Source organism: Halichoerus grypus, chromosome 4 (assembly GCF_964656455.1).
Source record: "Halichoerus grypus chromosome 4, mHalGry1.hap1.1, whole genome shotgun sequence".
Lineage (NCBI taxonomy): Eukaryota > Metazoa > Chordata > Mammalia > Carnivora > Phocidae > Halichoerus > Halichoerus grypus.
In genome coordinates, this window is record NC_135715.1 from 184,971,149 (window position 1) to 184,998,596 (window position 27,448).

Genomic DNA, 27,448 nt, shown 5'->3' on the forward strand with positions numbered 1-27,448 from the left:
ATGTTCAGTTAGCCTTCTTAACCTTGCCACTAGCATTAGCCTTCTTGGCTTCCGGTTTCTTCTCCTTTGTTTCCAGCATCTCCACTTTATTACCTGCCATCTTGCAAGATGGGAAAGAGCTCTTTTTTTGGTTCAGCTGATTTAATTCTTCTTTTTTTTTTTTTTTAGATTTTATTTATTTATTTGAGAGAGAGAGTGAGAGAGAGCATGAGAGGGGAGAGGGTCAGAGGGAGAAGCAACTCCCCGCCAAGCAGGGAGCCTGATGTGGGACGCAATCCCAGGACTCCAGGACCACGACCTGAGCCGAAGGTCGTCGCCCAATCAACTGAGCCACCCAGGCAACCCAGCCAATTTAATCCTTTTGGTTCTTTTAGTGAGTGGTCTCTAAGTGGCAGACTCTCCAAGTGTTATGTTTGCAAATTTGCCTTGATAGAATTTTTTTGCAAGATTAGAAATTCTAAGTTGACATTTATTCCTCCTCAGTACAGTAATGTGATTACTGTACTGTCTTCTCAAATTATTGTGTGGTGGATGAAAATTCTTCTTTTATTGTGTCATTTCTTGGTAAATAATCTTTCTTTTCTTTCCAAAGCTCTTTTTGCCATGATTGAATCATGGAAAGTTTAGGTACGGAAAACTTGGGAGAATTTTATGTAAACACCAAGGTACTTTCATGTAGATTCATAATTAACATTATACCATTCTTACTTTATTGTGTTTCCAACCATATATCCATTTGTCTGTTCATCCACTTCACTAACCCATCTTCAAGTATGAAACATCTCAAAGTTGCAGACATCAGTACACTTCCCCCCACATACTTCAACCTGCATATCATTAACTAGAATTCATTATTTGTTTTCAGTTCTTTCTTTTTCTTTTGAGATAACCTTTATAATAAAATGCACAAATACTAAGTGTATCATCTGATGACGTCTGATAAATGCATTCCCCTATATAATCCAAATCCTTATCAAGATACAGAACATGACCATCCCCCTGCAAAGAACCTTTATGCCCTTTGGTATATCCTTACCTGTCACTCATAAGACAGAACCACTTTTCTGTGTTTTCTTGGCAAGTTAGTTTGGCTTGTTTTAAAAATTTAAATAAGTGAGGTTTTTGAGCATGTTCTCATTTGGTGTAAGGTTTCTTGAACTCAGCATAATATTTTTCAGATTTATTCACATTGTTGAATATATCAGCATTTTGTTTGTTTTCAATTGCAAAGTATCACACATTATATGAATATACCAAATTTTGCGTATATATTCTCCCATTGGCACACACTGCAAGTGTTTCCTGTTTTTTGCTAATATGAAAAAGCTGCAGTGAACGTTCTTGTAGAAGTCTTTCTGTGGCCTCATGCCTTCAGATCCCTTGTATAAATACCTAGGAATGAAATGTCTGGGATATGGGATAGGTGCATTCGTTCTTTTCCCCAAAAATCCGTGTGCACACACAGGCTGTGCTCAGGCTGAGGAGTACCACACTTCAGAAACCTCGATCTTAGAAGGTTGTTGCTGGCAAACCCGCTCAAACCTTACCCCTGAGGGAGACGTTATCTTATTAGCTGGAACTTAAGCAAATCTCCTCTGGGGAGAGGAGGGAGATGTTTTCTATTTTATATAGGTCAGTAAACAAATCGCTCTCTGACCTAGAGGGTTACATTATCTCTGGCTTCCAAGGGTGCTTGTTATTCAAATAACCTTGCAAAGATAATTTGAGGCATGTGGAAATGCCAAGGAAAATTGCCTCCCAACAAATTCACCTCGCGCAGCAGATTCTGGCAAATTTCTCCATGAAGACACCACTCCATCACCCATTTTGATTAATTTGACCAGTGTGGACTAGGACCAAATCCATTCAATTTGTTACATGCAGTATTTAAAAAATTTCATAAAACATAAATGATTTAGGTCTCTAATGACCAGCCTAAGCTATAATTTACCATGTTTGCATAAGGAGGTGAGTGGATGCCTGGCTTTTACACAAGAAGTGCAATTCCAAGGGCACACATGGTGGCCCTGAAAGGGAAGCATTTACAATTGCTGAGGTCCCCTAATGGAACGTACATCAAGCAGGGGAAGATGGACGGTGCCTCCAACGTGGGCCCCTTAGAGCTCCCAGTTTCATTCATTGCATCTAGTCCTTGATTTGGGGGGGCACTTCCTGAGGAGAGTCCATCCCAATCTGCCCTCTTTGTCCATGACACCGACCAAGTGGCATTTGCCTCCCCTGCCCCTCCCCCCTACCAGGGACTGAGAGTCGGGGTAGGGATGATGTCTAGAGGAATCTTGCATGGGATGTGCAGACACTGGGGCCTATCCCTGTTTTTTCGTGTCTGATGCAGAATGGTAGACTCACCATGTCTGTGGTAAGAGATATGTACCGGGTGGTTTCTCTCTGGAGGTAGGATTCAGGGCAGTTCTGCAAGGCAGATATTATTAATGCTTTCCCTTCACCGTACCAACAAGGCTTTATGGGTTCCCTCCTCAGATGTCTGGATTTTTGCTCTTCCTTTACTGGCGCAAAATCTGTGTGTACTGTTTCAGTGGCTGTAACTTCATCTCCTTTCCAAATGATCTCCTATTCCCACTCAGACATTTTATCCAGAGGGTCAGATATAAGTGGGGCAAAGGCATTTTCATAAAATATAATCAGATCAGAAATAAATCTGAATCCCCTAGGCTCTCTGAAGGCTCTGCCCTCCAGACTGGTAGGGGAAGCAATGAGGCATCATCTCCAAGAGCAGCAGAACAGAGTCCTGAATTTCCAGAACTTGTCTGTCTAACACAATTAATCCCCCACCACTTTTATCCTGATCATGATGCAAGAAGGAGCTGATCCCTTTCTGGGGACAGCTGCCTTCAGTGACGAAGGAGCCTTCCCGAGGTGGGTGGACAGGAGGAGATGAGGGACATAGAGTCAGACAATCAGTGCATTGGACGTAGTTTTTTTGATAAAGGGCACACCATTGTCAGACTATTAGTGGTTCAGTCATGCTCCTGACACATATGAGTTTCTAGGGCCACAGTGGTGTGGCCAGAGTCAGCTGGTCTGTTAGCTGAAGTGTGGATGGTGTTGAGGCACCACCCATAGCCCCCAGAGGGGCTCAAGGCCTGATCAGTGTCCTGGGAGCAGTCAGGGACAAAGTCCCTTGTGATGTGGCTCTCCCCACTGAGAGACAAACAGGTCTGTTTCTGGGAGGAGTCACGAGCCGGGCACATAGCCATAGCCCCTACATAGGGCTGGGAAGGGTCATGGAAAGCCGAGGTGTCAATGGGGCAAAATCCCAGAATTCTTGAACATAACCATTTTAGTCTGATGAGCAAGGCTTTTTATTTGTAGGCCCTTCCTGCCTTGTAAGTCCTGGTGTCTGAGTTGACCCACCTCCGAATGGGATGGGAATCTCAAGTGGGAGTCATAAGGCCTCCCTCCATGGTTTGGGTCTTCACTCTTGGCAGTAAAAATCTAGTAGCTGGCTATTTTTATTTCACAACAGTGACAAGATAAGATCTCTATTTACCCGGTGCCAGTGGTCTTCTCACACTCCTATGTGTTCAAATCATGCACAACATATAACCTGCTGTGGTTTCAGTTAGGGTGGGGGGACAGTCCTGGACAGTCCAGGAACTCTGGGCACTAGATGGCACAGAAGTGGGAGGATTTGTGTCACAACTACAAGTACAGAGATTGTTTTAAGTCTCTGCATCAAAGCTGAGAGCACCTCCTGACCTCCAGCATGGCATATTATCCATGATGCTATCCCGCGATGAGGAGTGTGCCTCCTCATGGCACATTTGAACGGACTGGAAGACACTTGAAGAGGAAACATATTGACATATGCCCCCAACAATGGTCATTCAGGTTAAGACACCAAAATAAAACTCCTGTTCATTTTCCAATTTTAGTGGTTTTTTGTTTTTTTGTTTTTTTATTTTCAAAGCAAAGTCGTCTCCTGTAGTCTCCCAAGTCCGTGTGGAGTAAAGCATAACTCTGCAATCAGCCACACACTGTGTGCAGTGGTATTTAAGAATTTTGTCCTGTTCTTGTGGCCTGAAAAAGTATTTGAAATCACTAATATATATGGCTTTGAGAATTATGTTTATAGCTCTGAATGATTAAGTTTATTCTCTTTTGTTTGAAGGAAAAAAGAAAGGCCATGCCTGGACAAGAATTAAAAGGAGATATCAGGGAAACATACATCAAAAAGGTAAGCACTTGAGTGTAAGGATCTGCTTACTGTCCCCCTGAAGCCCTGAGGGCTCCTGAGGGACCTGACCCCTTCCTAGCGGCTGCGCCACGAGGGCGTAAACTAAGACGCTGTAACAAAGAGGCCTGAAAACACAGTGGCTTGCGCAAAATGGCTTAGTTCTCAACACGGAATCACCCAGAGCTAAATGATCCGGGGAGACACCGCCATCCTCAATATATGGCTTTCTGCTGGGTCAAGAAATTTGTATTAATTTGGTAAGATGTTCCAGAGAAAGCCAAATGCAAAAAGCAGCCTGTATGTGTAGGTGGGTGTGTACATGTACACATGGTAAAAAACGAAAAACATATATTTGTACAAATGTATTTTTAGATATTTATAAGTTCTTATTTGTATGTATTTATCTATCTATATATAGACACAGATATACATATATGGAAAAATCAATAGGTGTTCATCAATAAAAATATATGCAGCGGTTTATATATGGTCATTGGAATATAGGTGATATTTATATTGTTATTTGTGTTTTTTAAGAGTATGTTTGTACATGAAAAATTATATTAAACATGTTCAAATTTTGCAATGAAAAGGTATTGTTTAAATAGTAAAATATACAGAGACAAGAGCCTAGGGGAATATTTTTGAACAAGTTAATTATGGCTCTCTCTAGAATGGTGATATTTCATATAATTTTTATTTTCTAAATTTCCAGTAATATATATGTATTACTTCTAGTTGGACCTCTGAAATCTTGTTTATTTCAGTAATGGTTTACTTCTTTTTTTTTTTAAGTAGCCTCCAGCCCCAGCATGGGCTTGAACTCATGACCCTGAGATTAAGACTTAAGCTGAGATCAAGAGTCGGATACTTAACCAACTGAGCCACCCAGGCATTCCTCAGTAGTGGTTTAAAAAACTCCTTCCTTCTAGACAATGAGAGCTAGACCTAATTTTCCATGTGATTGCCAATTTTGAAACAGATCCATATAATAAGATTTTAGAGTCCAATTAAAATTATTAATCTTCACCAATCTATATATCTTATGTTCTTGTGAATTTACATGGCTGCCCTGTTGGTGAATGTGTACAATTTTGTTTGGAGAGAAAAAAAAGTGGTAGCATCCATTTTAAGAATGCTTATTTTCAAAATACCAAATATTTGGATTTAATCACTATATCATTTTCATTTAGGTCTCTGTGTATGTAGATAAACTCTAAACCACTTTGTGCTTTCCAAAGTACAATGAAATCTTGTACATAATTTAAAATCTTCCCTTCTAAAAGTAGAGCATGCTCTAGACACCTGTTTGAGATCCCTTACCATTAACGTGCTTTCTTGGCTGAGTGAATAGGGAAAGGGGCTTCAGAATTGAATCTGGTGTTCACTCACTTGCTTTTGGTCTCTCATCTGAACTGCTGTTTTGTCCAACTCTGTATCTTCCCCTGCTTATCCCCAGACAGAAGCAATATCGCTGGTCAGTCGGTCTCCAGTGGGAGAAAGGGGAAAATGCGTCCGCAAAAACGTGCCAAGATCAGGGGTAAGATAAAGTTTGCGCCACTTCTACTTGGCCCCATGGGTCAATACAAATTTTGCTAAGGTTTTGAGGAATATAGATCTTCCTCAGTTTTTTTTTTTTTTTTTAAGATTTTATTTATTTATTTGAGAGAGAGAGAGAGCACATGAGAGGGGGGAGGGTCAAAGGGAGAAGCAGACTCCCCGCTGAGGAGGGAGCCCGATGCGGGACTCGATCCAGGGACTCCAGGATCATGACCTGAGCCGAAGGCAGTCGCTTAACCAACTGAGCCACCCAGGCGCCCTTCCTCAGTTTTTTACTAGCCAAAGTTACCAGTCAATTTGAGAACTGTGAAATCTAGAAAGCAAACCCATTTGGAGTCAGGGTTATAAATTGTTTGCATTTATATCATAGTTTTTATCTGCCCAGGACCTAAAATCCTTTTCCTGGGTTTCATCTGCTTTTTTGTAGAAATTTCTTTACCTTGCATCATTGGTTTATTAAAATGGCCAGACTTGGTAAATTACAAGTAGAAAACAAGTTCATTTTTTCACTGCCCTTTCAAATCTACCTTCTGGATGAGTTTTTCCTATCTTGGGCAAGCCTGATGGTTTTCCTCTTCCCTTGTCACAAGAGTATAAGTCTCTCTCCAGTAGTGAGAGTCCTTTCTGGATTAGTATGAAAACTTCAATATTTTCTCCATTTCAAAGCACCTCCCCTCCTTCAACCTAAGCAAACCTCTGTCTGGGCCACCCTCAGTGGGGATGTGGAATGGTCAGATTCTTCTCACATTCTCTCTTGGTTCCACCCACACTCAAGAGCTGCCGGTTTGGACCCCTCCAGGATTTGGGGGGGGCATGGATGAGAGAGGAGAGATAAGAATATGGAAGTGTGTCCCTTGACAGATGTAGTTCTGAGACAACATTGGGAATGCAGGGTACACAATCGCTAGCTCTTTCCTCCATGAGATTCTTTCATCAACTCCACAGTATGGTCTGGCACCACTGCTTGACTTCTTTGCAGAGAAATGTAGCCCTTCTTCTACTGCATGGATGTGAGTGAAGAGCTAGAGCTGGCAAAACTTGTTCCACCGATGCTTCGTAGGGTCACACAGGTGGTTTGGCACTGTTGCCTTATGCTGTGGATCGCTTGACAGGACATTCCCAGTTTTGCCACTGAAACTCCTGCATCTGGGATGCCCCTTAGTCCTGGGTGGCCTGGGACAGTTGGTTACCTTCCTTGGCGTTTAGTAAATTGTTCCCAACTATTGAGACTTTTACTAAAATTTTGGGAAAACAGGAAAGAATTTAAAATTCTGTCACACTTACTGTTAGAGATTAATACCAAGCCCGACAGTTTTTTAAAAATAAACCTGAATTATATTCTGACTGCCACGTTAGAGTTCATGGTGGGGGATTCAGTGTTACTAAATGGGTATTACAACCTGGGGACACAAAAATTAGTTAGATCCTATCTTGCTTAGTCACTCTGTTTTCAAAGTGAAATACAATAGTGCTGTATTATGAATTAGCTGGTTTTAAGCTCCAGGTCTCCTTATACCAAAAATGCCACAGGCCAGAATGGACTTCAATGTATTTCCTTTTTTTTTTTTTTTTTTTTTTAATTAATTAATTTATTTATTTGACAGAGAGAGAATGAGAGAGAAAGCACATGAGAGGGGGAGGGTCAGAGGGAGAAGCAGACTCCCTGCCGAGCAGGGAGCCCGATGCGGGACTCGATCCAGGGACTCCAGGATCATGACCTGAGCCGAAGGCAGTCGCTTAACCAACTGAGCCACCCAGGCGCCCCAATGTATTTCCTTTTTCTCCCTGAAAGTATTAGGCCTAACAGGTTTGACATAGCCACCAGTCCCAGGAAGGATATAACCAGAGAGAGGGACAGATAGAGACCAAAAAAGAACTCTCTATTTATTGGATTGTTCAAGGCTGTGATTAGAAATTTAGTGCCAAGCCTGACTGGGATACAGTAAGGCAAGAGTAAGATATCTGGATCTCTTCTCACGGGGCTGTGAACATAGACCTTCAGAAGAGGAATTAGAGAGAGCACCAGAGAGAGTCCATAACCACTTTGGCATCTTGGGTGGAGAAGAGGTGAGGAGGGCCCCTTAGAGGACCGTACCTGGGTGGATGACCTTCTATTGCCTGGTGACCCCACTTTCTGGAGGGAGAAAACAAGAAGGGGCAAAAAGATTAATCTGCCTTTTTGAGAACCATATTTCCATCTTTTTAGTAGTTCTCCTTAGCCCATCGCTGGTAATACCCAAGTCTTTTACTTTCTTATAGAAATTTATCAATCTTTGTAGACCCCCTCATTTGAGCTGCTTTTATCTTGGTTAAATTATAACAGAGTGATGACTTGCAAGTCTGTAATTTGTTTGATGTTGTGATAAAGTCTAATTATCAGTATTTGTCCATGGGGCCATTTTGGTCTTGAAGAGATGAAAACTCTCTCAGTAATTGTGTAAGATAAAGTCCAGAAAGTGGGACTATTTACCAAGCAATCGGTCCATTTTGGGTTTAATTGAAAGAAAGATTCTTTTTGCTTTGCTGGTCTAATATGCTCATAAATCTGCTTACAGTTTACAGCACTTAGGACTGGGTAGTCTGGAAAACATTTCCGTACGGGGTCTACATAGCCCCACTCAGTACCACCAGATAGTGGGGCATTGAACACAAAAAGAAGAAAATGAATTTGTCTTCCTGCCTTAGAAACTAAATCATATTTGAATGACAGCAAACACTGAGATGCATATCCATAGCCAAAACTTGCAAAAGGAAGAACATTCTCTGCTACAACATCTACCAAGTCAATCCTTAATAACTATTTGAAATTAAGATTTTGGAAGACTCAATTCTACCCAATCTTCTTGGTTAGCCTTCTTCTGGTTAGTTTCTTAGATTCTAATGTCTTTGTCCAAATCCAGGTAGACAAAGCCCTTGGTCACGTTTATTATCACTTTCAGCACAAATGTATAAATGACTTCATTCAAGGTGTGTGGAATGTGTCTCCCCTGTGAAACCTGCCCTAGGGTTTCCCCTCACAGAACATCCATTTATTTCTGTTTCTCCACAAGAAAAAACCTGAAATGCCTTCACTTAACTTTGTAGTTTTTGTCTCAATTTTCTCTGAATATTTTAGTTTCTGTAATGGCAGTAATCATCATCTTGATCTCCTATGTTTGTTGGAAAGATTAAGTAAATTAGTAGATGTACAATAGGCATCTATTAAGCACTTAACACATGGCTACTTGAGATATATGTGGAATGCTGATTTCATTTGTTTGTTTATTTTACTAATGTAGGATATGAAAAATAAAATATAAGATAAACCTAAGATAAACTATCTAATTCTTGGTATCTTAAGACTAGGGATTATATATTTTTCTTCATCCATTAGACAGGCTTTTGGGAAGTTATATTTAAATGGAAATTTTGGAAAGCACTAATATATGCAATGCAACTGCATGTCTGTGATTGTGATTATATTTTTCTATTTTCTCAGGGAAAAAGAGAGGCAGATCTCTTACTAACTTAATTCATAGTGATAGAGCCCCACGGAGAAGATTCCGGTCAAGAGGTAAAGAAGAAAAGGGGAATAACTTTCAATAACTAAACAGCTAATTTCCTGTGCTTTCCTGTTTTCTGTGATTTTAGTAATAAACCCATTTCCCTAATTGCTTGATAGCCTAACTAACGGTTGAGAGATGTATACAATTTGGGTCATTTTCAAAATACATCAGAGAGAGAAACAAGATAATCCCACAAACAAGTAACTTGGTGACCAGACCTTGTGGGTCCAAGGACCACTGTAGTGATGCTGTTTTCATTGAACTGATAAATTTTGAGCTGGAAATTGTCTGTTGCCATATAACCCACATTATTTAGTTGATCCTCCTTTTGCTACATTGAGTCACAGGTTGCACACCACAGGTAGCCTGGAGTGGTGGTCAGTAGTCTTTGTCTTTCTCTACTTTCGATTGTGTGGGCTTGGACCTGTCGCTTGATCACAAAGCAAGAGAGCAAATTAAGCCAATCATTTTCAGCCCATCATAGCTCTGATAGTCTACCCAGCTCAACATTGGACCATGGACACTCCCTCCTCCTATCATGGGTCTAAACGTCAGCTGGAAGGGCAGTATCAGCTACACATCCTCCTTGAGTTAGTTCATTTGAAGACCTTTCATCCCTATTTCTGTGGAGTCCAGTCTCCAGCCGCCTCTCCTCATGCAGTGTGAAGATTATTCTAAAGTCCTGTGAGCTCCTCTTTTAGATATGGAGAAAGCTGATGTGAGGGAGAAATGAAGCAAAGCCAAGAACAAGAATAGAAGGCAGACATCATCTCCATTAGTTTACCCTGTCATTCATTCCCCTCTCTCTGGTCAGTCAGTTAGATCTCAATTAGGGAGACATAAGTACAGTCACCAGCTACCTAACTGCAGTGAAATAGTGTGGTTGGAGACCTCCCTTCAAAACATGGCAGCTGTTGTGTGTTTCATTGTCATATAAGAACCAGCGAGGCTGACTAGATTGGCAGTAAGGCAGTTTTATTGAAGCCTGATTTCTTTGTAAAAGCATTCTGGTTTCTGTGGGATTTGAAGGGTAAGATAGAGGTAGCCATTCTGTAGTTATGTATCAAAAATGTCACATGGAAGAAAGCCTTTGACGCTGGAGATTTGTAGAATGGACTTCCCTAAGCACCTCTATATTTTATAAGAACAAAATCCAGAACGTTGGAGAGGTGCATGTGCATTTGCAAAATGAGGCGGAATGAGGAAATCTTCTCTTTCAGGGCCAAGAAAGCACAGAGATGATAGTGTGAATTTTCACTCTCAAATACTTCCTGTGACCTGTGGTAAGGAGAAGGGGATGTTATATAAGAAGAGACTGAAACGAGGTGGGTTCCATAGTCTACCTGATTTGCAGTATGGAATTACCCATGTGAATTACACAACATTCAAAGAATTGAGGGAGGGAGGAAGGGCTCCCTAAAATGATATTTTTACACTCTCAGAAATTATACCGATTAGGTGATCACTCCCACAATGCCCGAGGAAACAAAGAGAAGGGAATCAGAAATAAAAGGGAAGAGGCCCTCAGCCTCCACCTTCAGATCCTGCCTCCCTTCTGGATGATTACCACCAGGGCAGGGTGCTGGATGTGGTGAGAAGACCGCAGAATTTAGAATTGGAGAGCCTGAACCCCAGCCGCAGCTCTGCCAAGAGGGACTGATTCATCTGATTAGACAGTGGGACCTTTCTGAGCTTAAAGTTTCTCATCCAAAATGGGGATAGTAATTAAAAACCTGCCTCACAGAAGAGCTGTGAGGAATTAATTTACATAAGCGATGGAAAATACTTCAACAGCTTAACTGAGATATAATCACGTACCATAAAGTTCAACCCTCAGTGTACAATTCAATTTTGAATTTTGTTTGCATTTTCCCAGGATTGTTCAGCCATCACCACAATCTAATCTTAGAACATTTGTGTCTATCCACCACTAAAGCAAATGCCATGCCTATTTGCAGTCAGTACGCATTCCCAGTTCATCCCAGCGCCCAGCCCTAAGGAACTACTAATCTATTTTCTGCTTCATAAATTGGCCTATTCTAGGTATTTCCTATAAATGAAATTATGTAATATGTCTTTTTATGACTGGGCTCTTTCACTTAGCATGATGTTTTCAAGGTTCATCCGTGTAATAGCATGTATTGGTGCTGCATTTTTTTTTTTTTGCCAAATAATATATTTCATGGTGTGAATACACCATATATATCATTCATCCATCAGTTTGGGCTGTTTCTACTCTTTGGCTATTATGAATAATGCTATTTTGAATATTCATGTATGAGTTTTTGTGTGAACAAATGTTTTCAGTTCTTTTGGTTATATACCCAGGAGTGGAACTGCTGGTTCATATGGTAAATCTATTATTTAACTTACTGAGAAAGCACCAAAATGTTTTCCACAGTGGCTGCACTATTTCATATTCCCACCAGCAATATCTGAGGGCCCCAATTTTTCTACGTCCTTGTCAATACTTGTTGTTGTCTGATTTTTTAATTATGACCATCCTAGTGGATATGAAGTGGTATCTCATTATATTTTTGATTTGCATTTCTCCAATGACTGAAAAATGCTGTTTAGCATATGATTATCTTTTATGCATAGCTTAATTTTCCACTGGGTAACATTTCACAATTATTTTTAATGTCAGCTATCTATGATTTCAGGGATGGGAAAAGCTCTGCTTAATAATGCCCTTACACTGGATAAAAAATGTAATAAAGGCTACGGATGTTGGGTGATAACATTCTAAGCTCAGTCTCAACCTGAGGTTCTACCTTCACATTGCCCCAAGAGCCTTTGGAGACTCTGGCCTGTTCTCTGTCCCCAGCAAATTGAGATCCTCTCACTCTTCAGGTTCACTTGATTTTCCTTTGTAGATGATTTTGAAATACTTTTAAAAGGTTGATTCTGATGGTAATTATCACTCTTTTGTTGCACAAAGTTTTAAAGAAATGTTGCTCCAAGGCAGGAAATTCTCCTTTGAGGGGACTTACATGTTAGATTTGGGGATTCCAAAGGCTGAAAATGGAGGCTAGACTCTCCTGCTATAAATCTTGAGCCCAAGTTGGGTGGCTCCAGATGCATTGTGGTGGAGCCCGTCATCTGAGTTCTGAAGACAAAGAGGGCTCAGGCTGAACTTACCCTGGTCTTACAGGAGCCTTGATGAGGTGTATACAGAGTGAGGATGGAAAATGGTTCACCCCCAGGGAATTTGAAGTCAAAGGAGGCCACGCAAGATCAAAGAACTGGAAGCTGAGTGTGCGCTGTGGTGGGAGGCCCCTACGATGGCTGATAGAGGTATTCCAAGGACTGGAGCAGATGTGACTTTCCTTATTGTACAGTCATTATTTGCTCACCAAATTTTTGTTGAGTTATAGTGAAAAACCTGATGCCCCTGAGTTTACCTGCTGACCCAGGAAGAGATGCCCCACATTCATAACCTTCCTAAGATGTTGCACATTAATGTTGTAAAAGGGGCTCTGTCTGGATGAAGGCCGGAGCTTGGAGGAGGGAAAGGTCATTGTGACACAGGTGCATGCAGACAACTTCATGCACTGAAAGAAGACAGTCTACAGTCAAACAAATGGAAAGAGGATACTCCAGAGAAAGAACTGCATAAAAACCAGAACCACAACTAAAGTAGCTCTGTGGGTTGGGGTAGACTGGTTGTGTGTGATAAGAGGTGATCCATCAATTGGGGTTGTTTGTGGAGGGATTTAATATCAGCCTAAGGAGTTTAAACTCATAGACAATGAAAAATCAGTGAAGTCTTCTGAGGTGTGCAGTGACACATTTAAAACAATATTTTAGACAACCGTGGGGGCTTGAAATGATTTTAGTGTCTTTCAGCCCAAAGATACCTATACTCAACTTGCAATGCTCATGTCAAATGTCTCCCTTCTCTGAATATTCCCTGAATGACCTGGCCTGGTCCTCCCTTCCCTGAGCTCCATGAGTCCACTACTAAGACCCTTTTTATACTGTTTTATACTTATCCTTCCATGCATTCTCTTTTTCTTTCTAAATACCTTTAGGGTTTGTCCATCTTTGTGTGCCCAAGATTGTCCAGAATGTCTGATACTCAGTACACACGGGATAAGTGTGTGTTGATGGTGTATGGTGTATGGACTCAGCATGAGTGGTTATTGGTGGAAATGGAAAGGAAGTGGGAGGTGTGAACAAGGAAAGGAAGTGGGAGGTGTCAAAGAGATTATGAAGGAAAACCTCTTAAAATTTAGGAAAAAAGACAAGAGAAAAGAAAAAAGTTCTAAAGATGATTTTCCAATGCTTGAAATTCTACCACTGATTGAATTCTAGAAGTACGGGTGAGGAGAGAGAGATGTTTTCTCATTTAGCCACCCTGGCTTTGATCTGACAGTGGGACACCCAGGTAGAAATATATGGGAGGAGGATGGAAATGCCAGACTTACAAAATAGAAACATAGGCTAGCCACAAACTTGGATCTTTTTATCTTTCAGAAAGGACTTCTACATAATCCTCCAAGAAAATATTTCAGGAAAAGAAAGGTGATTATTATGTCACTTTTTATAAGTTCTCATCACATAACTGATGTCATATGTACAATAATTTATAGTTCTCAATTGGGTAATTATAATTAAACTTCCTCCAACCCTCCTCTCCCTTTTTTTTGGGCATGTGACTTCAGAGTTGCTACTTTGAACAATATGCTGTATAAAAGGCAAGATCTTCTTTGAATGGTAAATCATTTGAGGTGGAGATGATAAGGAGCCATCAAAACAGACCTTATATATATGCTTTAAGTGTAGATGCAGATGTTGTAAGGGTGTCAAAGTTGTAAAAGCAAACATGATTATGCAATACAAAAAAATTTTCATAGTAAGATAGGGTCGGGGCACCTGGGTGTCTCAGTCAGTTAAGCATCTGAGTCTTGATTTTGGTTCACGTCATGATCTCAGGGTCCTGGGATCGAGCCCCGCGTTGGGCTCCCCACTCAGCAGGTAGTCTGCTTGTCTCTCTCTCCCTGTTCGCGCGCTCTCTGTCTCTTAAATGAATAAATAAATCTTAGAAAAAAATAAGGTGATATAGGGTCATCTCCAACTCAAATCCAGATTTTTAAAATCATCCTTACTATTGTCTAACTTTAATGAAATCTAGGGAAAAAAAGGCATATTTTCTTTTCTGATCCATTTCATCCCCTTTCACCTTCCATTTAAATGTACACACAGACATTTTTTTTTTTTTTCAGGGGAAATTATTTGCCCTTCTTGAGGATGGTGCTGTTGGGAAGGAAGTTCTTGGGAGATTGATGTATCATATGGGAGAGGCAGATCTGGAAAATTGTTTACTTTGATGCTACCCTTTTGGCTACATCAGACGGGCTGTACAGACCTCTTTTCTATCTGAGAAAATGATGTCTTCCTCTATGGAAGAAGTCTATGTAGACAACAAACAAACAGGTTAAGTGCAGTGTAGATTTAAGACAAGGTGATGGATTTTCCAAGATTGAGTATGAATAAGAACTTGAGAAAGAGGGGGAGGAGAGAAGTGTCATTCTTACATACTTCAAGTAAGAATGGCCATCCAAGACATTCACAGACTTCTAAGATAGGCCATGCCTAGCTGGTCAATGAGACTTCATCTTCCACTGGGAATGTGATTATCTGATGCTCTGGATCATTTGAACTTTCAGTCCTTGGGACATTTCATCCACTGGATTTCCTAAAGGGAAACTATTATTTGATCTATTTAGTATTTTAAAGACCAGCATCTGTATCATTTCCCAGATGTCAAGAGTTACTCAGTTTGGGGTACCTGGCTGGCTCAGTCAGTAGAGCATGTTACTCTTGATCTCAGGATCATGAGTTCAAACCCCACGTTGGTCATACAGCTTACTTAAAAAATAAAAATAAATTAAAAAAAATAAGATAAAATAGTTACTCAGTTAGATTACCCCTGTGAGCTGGCAACTTCTTATCAACAGGATCTACCTTTATCCATGGATACAACACTTTTCAGCAACAAATCTCAGCTGCCTCTATATTTGTGTCTCCCCATGAGCTCCTCAAATTGGCAGATCTTGCAGTACATTATTACCCCTATGGGTCCTCTGTGCCTCTCAGAACCTCTTGCTGATGGAGCCCCTTGGCTTTTGGAAACTTCAGGATCACTCTTGATACCACATGATAGCTTATTGGCCCCTGACAAGGGCCACTAATATCTTTTGGTGACAGCTGCTGTGTTGTAAAATAATATATATTCCTCCAGTATATTGTATGCTAATATTTCTTAAGAAATAGCAAGTAATCTCTTTTCCTAAGCTAAGCAATATTCATTTATTTACTCATTCAACATATAATTATCAAGCCCATACTAAATGTCCAATGGCCATCAAAGTTGATTGAAACAATGTTTCTGACCTCAAAGATTGTTTCAACCTCAAATTCCAACCTGGGAAGGGGTGGGGGATTTTAGGTCACCCGGAGAGATGGGCAATGACGTGGCCACTTCTCAGGTCATTGTCTCGTCGATCACACTTGTCTGTGACTACTTTGCCCTGGGCTGGAGATAAAAGCTGCATTACAGAGGGAAGGAGGCCAGGTCATTCTACTGAATATGCAAAAGCATTGTAAGTTTAGTGAGTGATAATCAATTACCTCTGAAAAGTCACCCCGCTGACATCTTTTTGGGAGGAGAGAGGAAGGTAACCTTTTGGAAGAAAAGCTGCAGCACTGGGGACCTTGGGCACATTTTATCTTTGAGGCTGTGCTCTAAGAGGACTGCAGAAGTTAGTGCAGTTCTCTCTGGGATGTTTCCATGATTCCAGGACTCTGGGTCCTGTGGTCACTGGGGGCTGTTGATGATGAATTCTCTGCCTGATTCTGTCATTGCAACTCCTCCTGGTGGGATGATACTTTCTAATGTAGAGAAAAATGCCTGAGGGCCAAAGTAGGAGAACCAGTGTAGTTTCTCCAACTCCATCTGTGGAAACCAGGGCCCGACTCCCTGCATGGCTTCATAAAGGCCGACCTTGGGTCAGAAATCCAGGAAATTGAACTTTCATTGGGCCAAACAGTGGTATTTTGGTACTTCTTATTCTCCAAGTAGATATATAGGTCCATAAAACAGATATGAAATAATGGGTAGACTGTGGCTTGAATTCCTCCACAGATAGCTCTTAAATAAGGGATGGATGCAATCCTTGTATTCAATATTGTCATTCAATCTTTCTCTCTTTTCAACAGAGAATACCAAAGTCTCACGACAATACCTTAATTGACCCTTATGTAAGTACTACACCTCTAACCCCAGAATTATCCAGGCCTTGTCCCTCTGTGCACTGTGTCATTGCTGTGTTTTCCTGAAATCTGCTCACACTCAGTTGGAATGTGTCACTGTATGCGATGAATAGAGAACAGCAGATGCATCACCCACACCAGGGAGGTGGTTCTGGAGCTGGTGTCTCTGTCTGAAAACATCTTTTCCTATTTGTTCAGGGAAACCTTCTTGTTTCCTCATTTCCCCTTGAAAGTGAGTATGGGAGTCAGAATCCTAGACCACTGGGATCTCTAGAGCCAGGGCCTGAAGTGGTAATAGCCAGAGCTGACCTGCGGATTAGGGTTAAGGAGCAAATTTGGGAGAATAACATTTTAAAGAAGGCAATAGGGGAGGAAAGGAAAATCCCAAACATCCACTCCAAAGTGCAGACAGAGCTAAGATCCGCCAGAAGGAACAGGCTCAGCCAAGCTGGTGAGGAGTCCAGGGGGTAGACCCTATTGTGAGTCCTGCAGAGAAGTGCATGTAGGGCAAATGGGCCCTTTTTGGAGGCCATGTATCCAGTCTCGAGGGAGCCATCAGGGTGCTAAGCTGGTGAGGGCTGAAACCATCACCATGTAGCCAATCACAGGGTGGTCCCGCAAGGCTGCCAGCTCTAAGGTCTGTCAAAATTATGGGTGACCGCACTCTCTGTGCTAAATCATACTTTAATTCCTTTCTTTGCATCAAAATAGACATCTGAAGCAGAGTCACTTTTGCACAACTCCAGGGGGCAGCACTCACAGATGATATCAAGCAGTAATACTGACACAGGACATCCAACAGAGAAAGGGTAGTCAGATAGTTTTGTGTACACTTTACCTTCAAAGCAATCCCCCAACAAGATTTAGATCTTATCCACACTGATTTTGACCCTTGACCAACTGAGGGAGTCTTCAATCATCTAAACAGCCCTCGAGTCCAGTGTTGTGTGGCTTGTTTGGGATGGACGTAGACCCTCACCCCTCTTCATAATCTTTCCGGGGTAGATATTATGGGCCAATACAACATTGACTTATAATATCCCCATGCCTAATAACCAGGCTAAATCTCAACTTGGGTCGACTCAACACTGAGTCACCTGAGGACCTTTGAAAAATAATATTGCCTGGATTCCACTCTAGGAAATTCTGATTTAATCAGTCTAAGCTATGTTTCGGACATTAGGATTGTTTAAAAGTCCCAAATGATTCTAATACACAAAATTACCCATTTTATGAATTAAAAAAATATCAGTGGCTGTGCCCACCCAGACCAGTTGATTCAGTATCTCTGGTGTTGGGACCAGGACATTAGTATTTTGCATACTCTGCCTGGATGATTTTAGTGTGCAACTGGACTAAGAAACAAACATATGTATCTGTTAAAAAGTATACATATGGGAGATTCTTAAACATTGGTTGTATTTGTTATTTCCTTGTCCTTCTGGGGAGAGGGGTCATCACTTCCTGGAGATTGATGATAGTAATCTATGAGTCTCGGCACGGATGAGAAGAAAAGTGGCCCCATGTCTCCATGCCAGAGCAGTTTCAGCCCCAGTTGGAGGTGTCCTTGAGGATCCCCTGGAACACTGAATGGGAGTATTTGGCTAGACGTTCGTTGGGGCTAGCACCTCCTCATACACAGTCATTCTTAAAAACAAAAGAAATAGCCAGAACCCAATTCACCCAACACAAGTATTTTCACCTAAAAGCCCAAAACAAGACTCAAAATAATTGTTTATGAGTGTCTTTTCATCTTTTATCACTTTCCACATTAAGGGGTTTATCCCATCTTATTAAATTCTCAAAATTCCGCCTTTCCATGAGTCTATGTCTCCCTTGTGGTATAGGCAAATGCATTTAACACTTTCTTTCAGGATCTTGTTTTATCTGCAAGGTAATAATATTATTCAGATTCCTATAAAATCACCTTCTTGTTTTGCTGCTAGTCTTTCTGTGTTAGAATCTCTGGTTTTATAGGGAGGACTTTTCTGGTATGACACACAGGCCCCTCCTCCTGAGCAACATTGCAGATGGTAATTTCCCCTGAAGTCTCCATTCCATGCTGCTCCTTCTAACCTCGGGGAGAAGCATGGATGTGTCCAGGCAGGTTCACACAGAGGCAGCGAATTCTAGATTCCTGTAGCGGTGGCCTGCTGGGGTCTCACCAGGGATGCGGACATTGTTTTGCCTTCTAGCTGGGAAATTCCGACGTGTGTGAGACGTGCCGGGATGGAGGACAGCTGTTCTGCTGTGATACTTGTTCGAGATCTTTTCATGAGGACTGTCACATCCCACCTGTGGAAACTGAGAGGTTTGTGAGATGAAGTCCTCTCACCCCAATTAGGAAGACTTCCCCCTGCAATAGGAGGAACCTATGTGTCCAGGTAGAGAAAGAGCAGGGTTGGACATAGGGGTCCCACAGTATGATCCACAGAGCTGTTTAAAGACACTGGCAGCACGATGGAATACTGTTCTTTGCTGAGGCTGGGATGCTGAGGCTGGTGACTGGGTCCCTTGCCTTCATACTGCTACCGTCATTTCAAGAAGTTTTCCAGCCTGGGCCCCTGTTCACAGAGGTGGGAACACCAGCTGTTTGTGTTCTGTGCTTTTTCAGAAAAGGCAGGAAATATGACCTGGTTCATGCATTTTACCACGGGCTCAACGGGCTGATAGAGGCCTGGGTCCCCAGGGGTTAAGGCCCAGTTTTGACACTTGGGTGTGACAGCAGGGCGCCTTGTGCTCCCAGCAGCTCAGCTGGGGAGAGGAGAGCCCACCACTCACCCTGACACCGCCCTGCACGCATTGAGCCCCCTGTTGCCACCCTCCATGGGAGGAGGGTCGGGGGCTCAGGCCCCACGTGGGGTCTTGGAGACTCTGGGAGGTGTCCCCTTCATCTCCCAGCTGTGTCCATCGGCCATGCCTGAAAGGAGGATGGTGGCAGCCGTAGGAACAGGGGCTGTTTCCAGGGGCCTGGCCCTTGCTCACTTATGCTCGACCTCTCAGGAGCCCGTGGAGTTGCACCTTCTGCAGGATAGAGTCTTTTGGAAGGCAGCAGTGTCACGGGGAATCTGAGGTCCTGGAGAGGCAGATGCAGCCTGAGGAGCAGTTGGTGAGTTGGGTGCCAACCCCAAGCCTTCTCCTTACCCCAGACATGTGAGAAGTCCAACAGACAAGGTGAAGGAAAGGGTGCCCTGAGGGAGTCTGTTCATCCAAGCCATGTCTCAATCACCCTGAAATCATACCAGAACTGGATTGTGGAAAAAATAACTCAGTTATTGCATGTCTGTTTCCAAGAGCCAAACATGTTTGGGGAAACTTCCAGAACACTGGTGTGAGTCATGCCTCTGCCTGGGCTTGTATATGGGCTTAATGTCTCCAAACTGCTTTTTATTCACAGCCTTCTTCTTTTGCAGAAATGTGAGTTCCTCCTCTTGAAGGTCTATTGCCATTCAGAGAGCTCCTTTTTTTCGAAGATTCCATATTATTATTATGTAAGTAACAACAACCAACCATGATTACAGGCCACTGTGATGTTCCCTGCCCTTTACACATGCACCGGAGGGATTTGTGAGCTGAATCCCATGGGATGGAGAGCATGAGCCACCATTATCGGTACCTTGTATCTCTGCTGGATTTGGGAACATTGAACTATGCCAGTAACTGTCCCATTGACATTTTTTCTCACCAGATTAGAGAGGTTTCTCAAAACCTAAGGGAACCCATGTGGTTGGACAAAATCAAGAAGAAGCTGAATAAACAGGGTTATCGCCAAGTGGAGGGGTTTGTGCGGGATATGCGCCTCATCTTTCAGAACCACAGGGTGTCTTACAAGGTAAGGGGGCTCTCCCTGCTTTCATTTCATTTTTTTTCCTTTGAGTCACTCTGCCCTCATATCCTGGTGCCTGGAGAATTTTACATTTCCCTCACCCTACGACAAGCCCGCACAAGGAAGCATTCTGGAAGGGAGTGACTTTTTCAATTCAAAACATAAGCTCACCATGGCAGGGTAAAAGTGAGTCAGAAGCTGTTTCTGCAAACAGAACCCCAGGCCCCTGAAAGCTCATTCCCCTGCTCCAAGGCGACAGGTGCCCACAGAGAACAGTGGAGTCCTGCCTGCTCCAAACCCAAGGAAAAATTGCATCTTAAAGTTATGTTGCCCTTCTTATCTCTCCCCAGATAAACTCACTGGAAACTCTTAGAAGCCCCAGTTTCAGATTCCTTTGCATGTGAATGGAGTGTGTAGTTTACAGGGGTCACCAGAGAGGACTAGAAGTGGTGGGGAAGGAGATGGCTGATTGTAGTTAGACTGGGCTTTTTGATGGTTGCAAAGAACATAGATGACTTTTCTAAGTCTCACTAAAATAAACAACCCAAACCAAATAAATCAAAGTCCCAAGTAGGCAGTGATTTCCCATTTCTGTCTACTTAATGAGAAATAATCGTGCATTTAGGAAAAAACAGTTACTCTTAGCTGCATGAATTTTTAAGCGTACCTGGTTAATGTAACTTAGGTGTTTAAGACAAGGTCTTCAACCTTCTTGATTGCAAGGTGTCTAATAACACTGACAATGAGGATCATTATTTTTGCCTTATGATTTATTTTTCAGTACAATGACTTTGGCCTAATGGGACTTAGACTGGAGGCAGAATTCGAGAGGAAATTCAAGGAAGTGTTTGCTATTGAAGAAACAAATGAGAGCAGTTCACTGGCATAGTGGGGGCTGTTGGTATCCTGGAAAATTCCCTTTGAGGGCAGAATTTTCACCTGCCAGTTGCTGTGAGGATTGGCTGCTGATGCCACCCCTCCCCAAAGTATCACCTTCTGCCAATGCCGGCTGGAGTTTACACCTCTTGGGTCTGGGGGCTGGCCCCCAGCCCCAAGGTGGGACGAATGTGTGGTGCGATTCATGCTCCTGCACTCCCCACGAGATCAAGCTGGAGCTAGTTTCCAGCTGGGACCACATCCATGCTTGGTTTTTTCCACCACGCGATCCTGCTTCCCTCTCCCTTCTTCTCCTGAAAAAATTCTCATAATAAATCACTTACTTAAGAGACTTTATCTCAGGCTCTGCTTCCAAGGAACCCAACTTTAGGTAACGGTCCCAGCAAACGGGCCTCAAGGATGGGGTTCTGGTGTTGGATCACTGCCTAAGCAGATGGTGACAAGCGGAATGTTGATAGTCCCTGGGGTGTTCTAACAGTGCCGTTGCCGAAACGTTCACCTGTAGGAAACTGGATGAGCTATAGGGGAAGAGGCATACCAGCTGATATGATTGCCTGACATTTTACAAAAGGAGAAATAGTAACTCTAAAAACCATGGATTTTGATGGCTATTGCTAAGTGCCACTAATACGCTGAAAAGAGTAAACGACAGTCTGAAATCTGTTAATCACCACCTAAACAAAGAGATCCTCATACTGCAGCTGGAAAGCAGACAATAAGGAAGGCCTTGCCCGAATTTTAAGAATGGCAGAACTTCAGAGAAGACTGAATTCTAAGCTCAGGATGGTCTCTGCTAAAGTTAGGGCACTAATAAAGAAGAGTGAAGCCCTGAACCTCAGAAAGGGACTCTGTAGGAAGATGTACATGAGAACTCTGAACTCCAGATACCCCTGAAGCCACTGGGCCTGCAGAAGAGAACTCCTGCCCCTACTTTGGAGACAGACCTTACCACCCCACTTCTTGCCTGAATGAGGACCATGCAGAGTAGCCTCAGCTTGCCCTGACTGGGAATGTCCTGCGTGTGGCTGCTAGGTGAGGAGAGGGTTTCTAGTTTCTAGTCCACTGTAGGACTGGCCAGCGTGTACCAGCAGGTGCCAGGGGATTGTGTCTGGGAGTGGATCCTAAATGAAGAAAGAGGAATATGAAACTGGGGCGCCTGGGTGGCTCAGTCGTTAAGCGTCTGCCTTCAGCTCAGGTCATGATCCCAGGGTCCTGGGATCGAGCCCCGCATCGGGCTCCCTGCTCGGCGGGAAGCCTGCTTCTCCCTCTCCCACTCCCCCTGCTTGTGTTCCCTCTCTAGCTGTCTCTCTCTCTCTGTCAAATAAATAAATAAAATCTTAAAAAAAAAAAAAGAGGAATATGAAACTGAAAAGAGGAGAATTGTTGATATAGGTGTACTCTCCTGTGCCATAGAACTTCATTAGCCTGGCAAGGGCCAAAGGTGATGGTTCTAATATGCTCCTGGGTGGCTCTTACAGGCTTGCTGTAAGCCAGGGTACACACTAGACAAAGCGGAAGTAGAGATACTGGACCTGTGGGGACAGATTATGAAAAGGGGGAATCTAAAAACCTAGTGAAATTGGCATGGCTCTACTCTGTACAACTGGAAACCCCATCCTTCAGGTGACTGCTCCTCAGGAGGCCTCAGAGACACTAACTTAACAAGGTGATAAATGCACTGCTGAGGAGACACCAGTATCCTTGAGATGCTCAGCAGGGGCCATCTTCTGTTGGTTGGAATAATGTAGTTATGTTTTACAGAACTGGATTCCCTAGTAGCAATGGAAATGGTTGAATAACAAAAGCAGGGGGCAGCATTTAACTGTCGGAGCAAGATGATGTAACTTTGGAATGGACAACAAGGTTAGAATGACAGCCAGGGGGCCTGGTCCACAGATGTCTCTGGAGATAGCTAATAGGACATGGTGTTCTTATAGGCAAGACAGATGGGCAGCCAACAAGGATATTGCTTCATATATACCATCAAAAGCAATTAAAAATAGATGAACAGATAGCTGAGTTCAGCTGCCCCAATGAAAAGTCAAGATCCCTTGCCCAGTTTCCAGACCTGAGTCAATTCTTGGACCCAAAACCTGCTGATGGAAATGAGGATTGCAAATGTACATGTAGTGATTTCTTCAGTTCTTCACCAAAAGGACCAATGGTCTTTTGTTCTAGAACTATATGTCAGAGAATGGAAAATGCATAGATCTTTCAAAGATTGTTGAATACAGCATCTGATTTGATGCTACTCTAGGGATGCAAAGCACCAGCATGGTCCTTGGTAGGGTGGAGTATATGGAAGTCAGGTAATATCCATGTCACAATGGGTCCACTCAATCCTTGGAGCCACCCCAGTTCCTGAGTGTATAATCAGGACACACATGAGAGTTGGATGAACGGGTTCTTTAACCTATAAAATACCCTGTGAAATAATAATGACTGTCTTAAGAAAAGCCCAGTGGAAGGCCCTGGAACTGAAATTTCCATGGTGAAATAGTCAAAAGCAATATCATATTCCTGGGCTGGGGAATGACGGAGATTAGTGCCACCTGCAAAGACTTCAAGGCTATAGTGGTTGTATCCTCATTACCCTTCCATTTGGTCTGGCCTCTGCAGAAACTACTTGGTTCGTGGCTCCTAGACATGTAATCAAGGGGCACCTGGGTGGCTCAGTCAGTTAAACGTCTGACTCTTGATTTCGGCTCGGGTCATGATCTCAGGGTTGTGGGATTGAGCCCCGTGTCGGGCTCCGCACTCAGCGTGGAGTCTGCTTAAGATTCTCTCTCCCCCTCCCTCTGCCCCTCCCTTCCTGCTTGCACATGCTCTCTCTCTCTCTCTAGAAAAAAAAGAAAAGAAAAGAACTGTAATTAAGTTGTAGCACCGATTATAGTTGTTGTGGTATCCTCTTTAGAGCAGAGTGGCATGGCCCATGGTATACACTATGCAACTGTTAATATGGAAAATGTGCTTTTAAAATATCCAGTAGGAAATAGGATAAGAAGTAGTTCATGTTCACAGGGAGTGAACAGCAGTACACATTTAAAGTCTTGACCCAGGACCATATGAATTCTCCTGTTCTCTGTTACAATATAGCCTGAAGGGACCTAGTCACTAAGATACAGTACATCAGTTGGCTATGTCAATGACTGTATTAATCAGGGCTCTCCAGAGAAACAGAATCAATCATTTTGGAAAGAGAACCATATATATATATATATATGGATTTATTATGTGGAACTGGCTTGTGTAATTATGGATGCAGAGAATCTCCACGATATGCCATCTGCAAGCCAGAGACCCAGTAAAGATGAGGTGTAATTCCTGCCCAAGTCTGAAGGCCTAAGAACCACAGGAACAGATAGTGTAAATCCCTGTCCAAGAGAGTAGAAAATCCAAAAGAGTAAGTAAAGTAAATCCAAGCTCAACTAAGCTGCCAGGCAGAGGATGATTTTTCCCTTTCCCTCTTTTTTGTTCTATCCAAGCCCTTAACAGTGTGGATGGTGCCCACCCACAATGGGGAGGTCAGTTGATTTTATTGAGTCCACTGATTAAAATGCTGATCTCATCCAGAAACATCCTCAATGACATACCCAGAAATAATGTTTAAACAGGGCATCCCATGGTCCAATCAAGTTGACACATAAAATGAACTATCACAATGACAGTATGTGAATTAGGTCTGAGGAGCAGGAAGTGTTGAGTGTTCTGAAAGCCTTGCTGAGTCACACATACTCCAAGTGGTGAGAGATAAGCCCTACTAAGAATTCAGATACATGCCATATAGGTAAGATTTTAGAGGTTCAATGGTGAGAAGCATATCAGGATATCCCCTCCAAAGCTCCAAGCTATTATACCTTGCATCTTCTACCACTAAGAAGCACAATGCTTGATAGTCCTCTCCAGGTAAGGAGAATAACCATGCTTGCCAATTAGATGAAAGTTATTCTAGGCTTTGAAATGGGGCATGGTGTGGGGGGGGTAGTACCAGCTGGGAGGGGGCAATGGTTATACCATCTTAATAATAAAATGTGTTCTAATCAATATTTTTCACCTAATAGTATATAATGAGCACTGTTACATGTCAGTAAATATGATTCTATATCATCCCTATTATAACTTTTATTTTTCATTAAGCCTCAATTGCAGTTGGCTCTTATTGATTATTCTTGGTGTTGTGAACGGTGCTAATTTGTAATGAGAGACTGCAGAGCCTAGTGTTTGAGAACACAGACCATGTTCTCAAAGCCAGCATAGAAGGTGGAATCCCAGCTCCTCATTCGCAGCTGTGCATCCCTGGGCGCGTGACTTGCCCCCCCACCCCTTGCACTGATTCCATCTATAAAATGGAGAAACTAGTACGTAGCTCACTGGATCATGAGGATTAATGAGTTAATATTTGCTGTGCTCTTCGGAAGTGCCTGGTCCTGAAAATAGTAAGTAAATAACTCACAAACATCCTTATATCAGTTAGGGCTCTTTGCCAGCCAGACTAGCTTTACGTAGGTTAAACAAAAAGACACTCTTTGAACAGATGCCCAGTGGCTCATGAAAGGGAAAGAAGGCTGGGCGCAGAGGCTGCAAATGGCCCCAGAACTGGGCTGGGCAGCAGGGGCCCAGCAGCTCCAGGAATTGAGCTCCAGGAACAACTCTGCCATCTTGTCAAGGAGCCACCACAGAATGAATGTTTTCCATCTTATTTTTTTTTTTTTTTTTTTTTAAAACTCCGTAGCAAACTTCTCTTGCAAGTCCAACTCCCAGAAGCATCTGGCTGGTCTGGCTGGCTCAGGGACCCGGTATTGATCAGCAGCTCCTCTGCTCCTGCATGTGAAGTGGAAAGGTCGTCTACCCAGAGGAAACTGGGTGCTATTAGGAAAGTGGGGGAAGAGACTGGATGGCCAAGGAGATGAGGTCTGACCCACGGATGCTCTGCGGCAGGCCCTGGTGTCGAAGAGGGTGGGGCAGTGCCTGGCTGGTCAGAGCACCCAAGGTCCCCGAACCAAATGGAGCAGGTTGACTGAGGTCCCACTGTCCTGTGCTGTGGAGAAAAGGCCGAGTTGGTCTTCACGCTTGAAGGGAGGGTGTCTACTCCCCTCTCCTCCAGGACAGCCAAGGGCAACGAAGGGCACTAAGCCTGTCACCCCGTCAGTCTGGTCTACCTGGACTCAGCTGTGGGCTGTTTGCTGAGATGCTGGGGAGCTCGGCCGTGACCTTACAGGGGGCGGTGGGCCTGTGTCCCTGGGAGCTGTAGGAGGACCTGGTGCTCCTGAGGTCCTGAGTCTCTAGGTAAGGACCCCTCAGCCTGAGCCTCCCAGGGCAGCTCCGCTGGGCTCACCCCCTGCTCTGCTGGGCTGAGAGGAGACAGGGGGTTCTCCAGCTCTATGTAAACCGGGTGGGGAGGCTTCGGGAGGCCAGAGATCAGGGCCCAGGGACTGAACCGCCTGGCTGGGTTTCCTATCAGGCCAAACACTCACTCATACACACCGAGTCAGGGGCTCTCTCTTTCCTAGTTTGCGGATAGGGAGTTAGCGCTGGAGACAAGCAGAGGGAGGGCTGAGGCCCCGATTCCTCGGAAAGACAAGGCTGCATAAGTAAGTCCTTTGAAACAAAAACCAGATTCCTCCTTTAACAAAGAAAAAATAGTCTTAGGCTTCTCGTCAACAATTTCTCTGTCTTATCTGTATAGGTCTGTAAGTATTAACTCCGGCTGAAATTCTAGAATAATCCATGTTTTTTCCCCAGGCATAGCATTTGCTCTGTCATTTTGTTTACTGAACAAGCCTACCCTAAGTAGGGGAGCATTGTGTTCCCGTGGGCACAGGAGAACACAATGTGCACAGCGCTGGCTGTGTCTCAACAAGGGGTGCTTTCTGTTTGATATCCTGCACACTCACGTCTCTCTCCCTGGGGTGGGCAGGGGGTTACGGGGCACTGGAACCATTGGCATCTCCAGAAGCACGGCCAGTCTGCTGCTTAGGACTGAGGATGAGGCGGTCTGCTTTAGACCTGCAGGCCTGAGTTCCTCACCAACCAACCTCTTGTGGAAAACAGCTAGAAACTCTGGACAGGGGTTAAAGAACAATCGCCCGAGGCCTCTGAAAAGTAAACCAAAGCAGGCCAACTTTA

General features: G+C 43.3%; 1 protein-coding gene across 11 annotated transcripts in view; it reads left to right on the forward strand.

Annotated features, from left to right (window-relative positions):
- The window catches only part of LOC118546997 (nuclear body protein SP140-like protein), a 62,391-nt gene extending 40,733 nt beyond the window's left edge, over positions 1-21,658 (forward strand). For 9 of the 11 annotated variants that reach the window (XM_036110134.2, XM_078071426.1, XM_078071428.1 and 6 more), the window contains 12 exons: positions 4,151-4,216; positions 5,676-5,756; positions 9,255-9,329; positions 10,542-10,646; positions 12,476-12,618; positions 13,801-13,848; positions 16,546-16,587; positions 18,795-18,910; positions 19,603-19,708; positions 20,013-20,090; positions 20,288-20,431; positions 21,207-21,658. In XM_036110134.2, coding sequence (XP_035966027.2) covers positions 4,151-4,216; positions 5,676-5,756; positions 9,255-9,329; positions 10,542-10,646; positions 12,476-12,618; positions 13,801-13,848; positions 16,546-16,587; positions 18,795-18,910; positions 19,603-19,708; positions 20,013-20,090; positions 20,288-20,431; positions 21,207-21,314 — 1,112 coding nt within the window. In that variant the 3' untranslated portion in view covers positions 21,315-21,658. The remainder of the gene's footprint in view (positions 1-4,150; positions 4,217-5,675; positions 5,757-9,254; positions 9,330-10,541; positions 10,647-12,475; positions 12,619-13,800; positions 13,849-16,545; positions 16,588-18,794; positions 18,911-19,602; positions 19,709-20,012; positions 20,091-20,287; positions 20,432-21,206) is intronic. The other 2 variants (XM_078071424.1, XM_078071427.1) reach the window with 2 other exon arrangements.
- Positions 21,659-27,448: the final 5,790 nt, after the last annotated feature.